The sequence below is a fragment of the Lathyrus oleraceus genome, chromosome 3 (genome assembly GCF_024323335.1).
Source record: "Lathyrus oleraceus cultivar Zhongwan6 chromosome 3, CAAS_Psat_ZW6_1.0, whole genome shotgun sequence".
Taxonomy (NCBI): Eukaryota; Viridiplantae; Streptophyta; class Magnoliopsida; order Fabales; family Fabaceae; genus Lathyrus; species Lathyrus oleraceus.
In genome coordinates, this window is record NC_066581.1 from 211217773 (window position 1) to 211226450 (window position 8678).

Consider the following 8678-nt stretch of genomic DNA (forward strand, 5'->3'; position numbering starts at 1 on the left):
TCGTGTCAAGGTTTTAGGAGAGTTTGCAGAAAGCCTTGGGAACCAAGTTGAGGTTGAGTTCTGCCTACCATCCGCAGACAGACGGTCAGACAGAGAGGATTATTCAATCCCTGGAAGACTTGTTGAGAGCTTATGTTTTGGAACAAGGAGGTAATTGGGATAGCTAATTTAAATTGATCGAGTTCACTTATAACAAAATTTATCATTCTAGTATTGGCACGACACCTTGTGAGGCTTTGTATGGAAGGAGGTGTCCTTTGTGTTGGTATGAATTAGGTAAAAGTTTTGTGCTTGGGCTTGAGATCATTCAGCAAACTATTGAGAAAGTTGAGATGATTCATAAGAAGATGAAAGCATCACAGAGCAGGCAGGAAAGTTATCATGATAAGCATAGGAAGACACTTGAGTTCCAAGAGGGAGATCATGTGTTCATGAGAGTCACTCTGGTGACTGGTGTTGGTCGTGCATTGAAGTCTCGAAAGCTCATCCTCGTTTCATCGATCCTTATCAGGTTTTGGAGAGAGTATGAGAAATAGCCTACATAGTTGCTTTACCACCGAATATTTAGAATCCCCATGACATTTTTCCTGTGTTGCAACTTCGGACGTATATTCCTGATCCGTCTCATGTAATCCAATTGGATGATGTGCAAGTGAGAGATAACTTAACCGTGAAGACATTGCCCTTGCGGATTGAGGATCACGAAAGGAAACACTTAAGAGGTAGTGAGATCGCTTCAGTGAATGTGGTCTGGGGAGGACCTGTTGGAGGGAGCGTGATGTGGGAGCTAGAGAGTCGGATGCAAGAATCGTATCCGAAGCTGTTTTTTCCAGGTAATTTTCAAGGATGAAAAATCTATAAGTGGGAGAGAGTTGTAACACTCCAAATTTTCGAGTAATTATTTAATTGAATTTTAGTTGTCTTTTACTTAATTATTTTGGTGATAAAACGCTTTATGTGATTTATTTGGTATTTGCTGAGTTATTGGGATTTATGAGATTTTTATTTAATTAAAATAATAGAAAAATATGAAATACTAAGATATGGGGTGAAAAATAGTATTATTTCTGAAATTGATGGGTTAAGGGACGAGTTACCAATAGTTGAGGGAGAATTGTGAATAAAATAAAATGATTGAGATTATTAGGTTATTTAAATAGAAAAGTAGAGGGGAGAGAGACTTTTACAGTACGTGAGAATTTGGGTAAAGAGACAAGAGTGGAAAAGAGGCAACCCTAGGTTGGAGAAGAATACCATAACCAAAAGTTTGGATCGCTGGAAATTTAGATAAGGGGGTGAATTACTCTAATATTGGTGTCAAGTGCAAGAAAGGTAGAGAGATTTGTACCCTCCTCTAGGTTTTATCCTATTTTCATCCATTGTTGACGCTTGTGTGTTTCTTCTGGAAAATTTTGTGTAACAGTTGTTGTAATTGCTATGAATGACGTAAAATTTGTGCATTGTTTTACTATTGATTTTCGTGTCCCTCTCCATATTTATGGTTTTTGGTGTGATGAACATATTCTTAAAATTGTGATAAATTGATGAATTAAATGATGAATTAATGGTTAATTAGTGTAATAAATGTTATTTGAAATATATGTAATGTTTTCTATTCGAGTTGGATGGTTGGGGGTCAACATCAGAGCTTTGATTGAGCTCTAATGGTGGAATTCACATTTTCAGATTTTGCTATTTGAACATCCGAGCTTAGTGAGGACCCAACAAATCTGCGCTTAGTGCATGAATATCCCGCCCAACAAATTCGTGCTTAGCGACCGATAGATGCGCATAGCGAGGATGACAACAAAAAGTTGGCTGTTTTCAAATTGATTTTTTGACTAAGATCTATTTTGGCTAATACTTAGTATTGTTAGGTATTGAATTTCATTTAGTGGAACTATTTTATGTTGATTGATGAGTTGGTGAATAAAAATCGATATGCTTTATGAGTGTGTAAATACTTTGTGGATGTATAACTATATGTTGTTGAATGCTTGTATGATTATGCATTGATGAGTCGTAATTATAAAGCATGATTATTTATGTTAAGATGGTAGCCTTATTGGCGAGTATGTGGTTCGAAGGGGAACCAGTGAATGTTTATTACATTGGCGTGTTATTGCATTGGCATGCATCATATATATCGGAGATAGGGATTGATGATGAGACTAAATCAATAATATAACTCAGATATCAAAATATTGGTGATGAGATTGTTTAGTAACATAACTCTGAAATCTAATTGGCGAGTAGGTTGGTACCACACGAATTTGGTAATGAGGAGATTAGTACATTGTATATACATTTGTACTTATGATTTTGATGATTTTGATTGTTTTATAAATATGTTGATGATTGGTGAGAGTTGTAAATGACATGATCGCGTTGATGTTTGGTGTGTACTGCCCTTTATTAATTTTGCACCGTTAACATATTTTGAGCGTATTCACACTCATGTTTTCTTTGTTGAGGTGTTTTGTACTCTCTTGGGCTACATCTAATCAGGTAGAGGAGTAGCTGCTGATTGGGCTGAAGGATGACGGTGAGGCCTCTTCATTTAATTATTATTTTCTAAGTTATTTAATTTTCGTTGAGCTCTGATTTGTAACACCGGGACAAGTTTCTTTGTTGCATGATGTGTTCTATTGTGATGTGTGAATCATTTTACTAAGTAATCATTTTGAGACATAATAAATTTTTATTTGGAGTTTTGATATTCCACTGCTATTTAATATGGGTGATAAATGGAGTAAAATTTCAGGTCATGAAGCACCGACGTTGTGTGAAATTATATGTTTTATTTTATTTTCATTAATAAAGGGTGTCGAGTTTATGGTGTTACAATGGTGGTTTAAATAAACCCAGCGAGATAGCCCTCAGTAATTCTGAATGACCTTGTCATATGTTGAACAAGCTGGTAGTGGACATTTTTCTGTGGTGGCTAGCAGAAAACTGGTGTAGAGTTTCCTCACCAGCTCCTGATAGTTGGCGATGGAAGCTCTGGGAAGACCCATATACCATCGTAGGGTAACATCCTTATAGGTGCCAGATAGTTATTTGCAATTCAGGGAGTCAGGTGCTCCGACGATGACCATCTCACTGTAGATAGAGGCGACATGCTCATAGGGGTCAGTTCTTCCATCAGACCTAGCGAATGAGGGAGACTTGATTCCTTAAAGGACATGTGCTTCCCATATTACATCTGAGAGTGGCTGGGGATCCAATGCTTCCATCTCCTTTGGGGGATTGGACTCTTGCTAGCGCTATCTGATATTGAGGATATTGTTCTCTAGTGTTTGATTCTGGTGACATGGTCCGTTCATGGCGGCATGCATATCTGTCAGAACGTTGGTGTCACCGCTAATGCTGGTACCCTCCGACGTATGAGATAAAGCTCCCTTGTTTACCATGGCTAATGATGGCTAGGTACTTGAGTGGTGGCTAATAATGAGTATGGTGATTGTAGTGAAGAAGGTGTGACCCAGGTAAGTTTTATCAAGACACCACTATACTGGTAGAAAAGTATAGTTGTTTGTGGTATCCCTACAAGTATAGGGGATACTCATAAGTCTTAGTAGGTTTATAACAGTTTAGGATGGTAGAAACTTGCCCGCGACAGCGAGAAGTCATGTATGGTGGTGTTACGGGATTTATGATGATCTGAAAGACCAATTCATGTGAGGTGAGCGACTCTATATGTAAGTGTGTTACTTTAAGTATTATGTGTAAGTTATCGGATCTATTCGTTTCTCCCGTTTGAGAGACGTATTTATAGAGGCCTTTAGGTATGGAGTTTTCTCGGGAAGAATCACCGTCCACGCAGTCAATGGTGGACCATCGAATCCCTATTTCCTATGAAGGACGTGGAGCAACTAATGACTATGACTTCTCTCCTAGAGGAGACATATGGTCGTTGCCTCACCTAGAGGCTGCAGCTGCCGCACTTATCAACGTCTTTACAAATATAACACTATAAATATATTTAGTGATTAAATAACTAAGAAAATACATAATTAAAAAAATTAATGATTTTAATATATTTTTAATAAAACAAAAAAAAAAATATCAAAATGATTCATTAGTTCAAAGACCGGTCTATAGACAAATTGGTCTAAAAAATGAAACCATCCATCAAAATAATCATATTTAAAAATTTTAAATTGACAATTACTACATCATAAAATTCGTAAATATTTTATAGTCAAAGATTGACGTTTTTATGACTTGGATGTTACGTAGTATTGTTTCAAATGTTTGTTCATTGAAGACAAATTTAATGATAAAATTTGCATTATCTTCCTAATAATGTATCAATAATAGCAACTGCGCATGAATTAATTCTTGAAACATTACATATTTAAAATATCTAACTTCATAAAAGATAAAAGATACTGTATCAATGTGATATGATGCCCTTAATTGATTGATATATAATAAACATAGTTTTTCAAATTTCCTAAATACATTTATTATTTTTCATAATTTAGATTCACTTTTAGTAAATCATACTATTAATTAAAAAAAATCCAAAATGAATTTATTAATTTTAAAATTTTAAATTCAATTTTAGTAAATCTTATTAATAATTTTCTTTCCAAAAAGCTTTTATTTATTAATTTTCAAATTATTCAATTTTGATCAATCTTATTATGGGTTTAATGGTAATGCTCTGACAGTGTAAATTTTTTTTACACTATCATCCAATAAAAATATATCATTTTGTCCTATCATACAAATATTTTAAAATTTACGGTCTGATTTGGCGGGACGCGTAGTCGTCATTGGTTGACAGTGTAAAATAAATTTACACTGTGCGTGCATCATCCCTTTTCTTTCTTTAATTAAAAAGTGTTTTTCTAAATATATTTATTTTTAAAAATTTAAATTCATTTTTAGTAAATTATATATTAAAAAATAATTTCTAGAATACTTTTATTTATTAATTTTCAAATTTTAGATTCAATTTTGGTCAATCTTATTAGTTAAAAAATAATTTCCAAAATGAATTTATTAATTTTCAAATTTTAGATTTGTTGTTAGTCAATCTTATTAATTACAAAATAATTTTCTAAATATATTTCATTTTCAAAATATAGATCCAATCTTAGTAAATCTTAGTATTAAATAAACATCCAATTTCCTTATTTAGCCTAAAAAGTAAATTTGAATGAAACAAAAGAGCAACATGTTGCTATAAATATACAATCAAGTACAAACCCTTGTGGAAGCAACAACAAACCTCGTAAAACTTCTTCTTGTCTGTGTCAAAATCGTCGTGTTCTTTCTCTGTTGCTTATTGAAATGGCTAATTGGAGAAGAAACCAAGGGTTCAGCAATCATCAAGTGGGTAACATGAGATCCTCATCTTACAACGGAAAACCACCTTTGTGTAAGTGTCCTTTTGTTTTCCCTTTCTTTCGTTTGGTTTTGTTCTTTTTTTTATTATTCTGTTTAATTCTTTTGGTTTGCAGATAATAGGTTTTCAACAGTACCTTTATGGGAAAAGAAGTTTTGTACTACGGTAGGTCAAGTTCCATGGCGAAGGCTATTAGAAGGCAAGAGGTATATGGAATCGCATTCCGATGTGATGAAGTGGGAAGATTCTGCTGTCAAACAGGCTTTTTACGATGCAAAATTCAGGTTTTGGGCTGAGATCAACGGCTATCGCTGCGACATTCCGTGGCCTGATCCGGACATGTACATCGATGAAGTAGATTGGGATGCAAGTGTTGATCCTGAACTGTATCTGGATTTGGAGAGAGAAGTAGAGGCCAGACGTATCATGATGGAAAAGAGCGAGCAGGAGGAGACGGAGATTGTCGACAATCCTCTCAGTCATGGATGGGAACTCACACCTACTGGATGGGGGGACGAAGACGAAGAAGTAACAAAGCCTCAGGAACCAAGTTATGGTGATGAGGGATGTGGATCAAACAACCATGGAAATAATGAAACAAACTCTTGGGAACAGAATGATTCTCAAAGGTGGACTCCACAGGAGCACTATGGTGGGGAGCTGCATGAAGAGTACTATCGGGCAAGAAATGGTGGGAACATAAATTGGGGAGGATATAACCGAAGGAGACAGAATAGCATGTCATGGTCTAAGAACCATAATGAGTACAAGATGAATCGAGGAAGAAGAAATGGAGAAAGAAGGGGAGGAGGAGGAGGAAGGAGGGAAAACTATACTTATGTGGCCAAGGAAGCAGCTACTCCCCGTCAATGGTAAATTCCTTGATTGGCATGAAATTCTCATGAAGCTGCTCGGGCCGGTCAAAAATATTTTGAGGCCCTGATCTAATCTTTTATGTTCTACTCTAATAAAAAAATATTGAAAAAAATTATTATTTAAAAATAGTGACTATTCTCTTTATTCTAGAGTTTGTATAGGTTGAATTATATAATATTTTAATTTTGAACAAGATTTTAGAATGGTAGAATTGAACTCAGATCATGACCATCAAACATTAATATAGTGCCACCAGGCCACTACATAAACATTAAAATATTTAATAAACAACCTATATAATAAATATTTAATATATTTTTAATATTTGAGGGCCCCAAATTTTTGAGGCCCTGTGTGGTTGCACACCTCGCACACCCATAAAGCCGGCCCTGAAGCTGCTAAAGGCTCAATTTTGTTATCTAGGTATTATAGAATTATGACACTTTAAAATATGTCTCTTATATTGAATAAATTCAATGACATATTGGATTAAAATGATTTTCATTTAAAAACTAAAATCAACGATTAAATTTCTTTAACTATCAAATATTGCATGGAGTCAAAGTTCTATGTAGATTAATCGAAACTTTATTATGATAAAGATTTTAAAGTCTTATTTATTCACCGTTTAATGTGATAAATTTTGAGTTTTGTACAATGGATTGTTTTTCAAACTCTCAATGTCAGTCTTGAATTAAACATGTCATTTGAATAATTAGAATAAAAGTCAAACATTTATAATGATTTAGAGTTTACGGTTGACAATATTATAAATATTAATAATAAATACCTCCAATCTCAAACATAAATTCAGTCACAATTACAATTTTTTTGTCGAAGCAATAACAAATGTTTGCAATATCTCTCTAAGTCAACATCCAACCCCTTATGCCAAAAGGGATAGACTGTCAATTACAGTTCCCGAACATGAATGGCAACTAGGATTGGATTCTTGTAAATACAATCTCCATGGAAAATTATTTGGCCCAGAGGATCAATCCCTCTCACATTAGCGACTCTTTGTTTGAAACTTGCAACATTATGGAGTTCAATATCGAAATTGGGAGTCACATCGCTAGGTAAGGGATTCTACGAGTTCTCTTTCTCTAATCTTGAAGATGTTCGCTAAGTTAGGTCTGCCAGTTCGTGGAATATAAGCTCTAGAGTCCTTAAGCTCTTTCTTTGGACAAAGGATTTCATTCCTTCAACAATCAACCAGTCTCCTGCCTAGGTTTGAATTCACATTCATGGACTTTTCTAGAAGCACTAGAGGCCAAAAATTATATTTTCTATTGCAAGTAGTGTAGGTACTCCAATTTGCATTGATTCAACCTCTAACAAACCCTCATTTGATAGGGCTTTTGGTCATTTCGTTAGGGTTTTGGTAGATATTGAACTATCGAAATATTTAAGTTACAAAGTTTTAGTATAAAGGGTGGGTTTTTCCTTTTTTTTTTGAAATTGAATATAAAAAATTGCTCTTCATCTATAGTTTATGTAAATGCATAGGCCATATTTTTTATGTTTGCAAGAGGAGAATGTACCTAGAGTAAAAGTAACTAAAGAAAAGGCAAGAGGAGAATTGTTGGTGTAAGCCCTAGAGGCCAATACCTTTTGGTACTTGTGTCGAATTATTTATTAATAATAAAAGGTTTTTTCTTTATTATGTTTGTTTAATAAAGTCCCTAGAATAGCTAGTCCGTTTAATGTATCAAGTATGACTTAATCATGAGATCACATTAAACGTAAGGACACTATTCTTAAAGTATCCGTAGTCGAGCTTTATTGTGAAGTGGGATAACATTAAAGCATGAAGACTATTATATTTATAGACTGATGATCACATCTCATGGATCATGGATAAGGAGTTATCAAGTCTCAAACATAGGTATGAATATTAAGAGTAATATTTATACTGGATTGACCCGCTATGAGAATACTATATAGAATGTTATGCAAAGTGTCATAAGTTATTCTCATGGTGATAATGGTGTATACCACTCTTCGACCTGAAACCACTATGGACCCTAGATGTAGAGTCGAGTGCTTTATTGCTGATCCAACATTGTCCGTAACTGGATAACCATAAAGACAGTTGATGGGTACTCCACAAAGCATGCTAAGGGACATGAGTGACCTAGATGGAATTTGCCCATCCTGGGTAACAGGATAAATGTCTATGGGCCCAATATTGAACTGGACAAGGATGACACGGTCTATGCCTTGTGTTCAATATAGACATAAGGGCAAAAGGGTAATTATACACATAATTATTATCACAGAAGGATTTGTCAGATCACATGACATTTTCGTGACTTGGATAGCAGTGATGTGTTGCTAGATACTGCTCACTGTTTATTATGTTAAATGCGTGATTTAATATAATTGCCAACGTCGCGAAAACCTACAGGGTCACACACAAAGGACGGATTGATGAGAGATA

General features: G+C 34.7%; 1 protein-coding gene across 1 annotated transcript; it reads left to right on the forward strand.

Annotated features, from left to right (window-relative positions):
* Window positions 1-5231: 5231 nt before the first annotated feature.
* On the forward strand, window positions 5232-6294 carry LOC127129078 (uncharacterized). Its single transcript, XM_051058390.1, has 2 exons — window positions 5232-5392; window positions 5475-6294. Exons 1-2 carry the CDS (start codon window positions 5305-5307, stop codon window positions 6233-6235), a joined length of 849 nt encoding a protein of 282 aa, XP_050914347.1. The 5' UTR covers window positions 5232-5304; the 3' UTR covers window positions 6236-6294.
* The last annotated feature ends 2384 nt before the right edge of the window (window positions 6295-8678 follow it).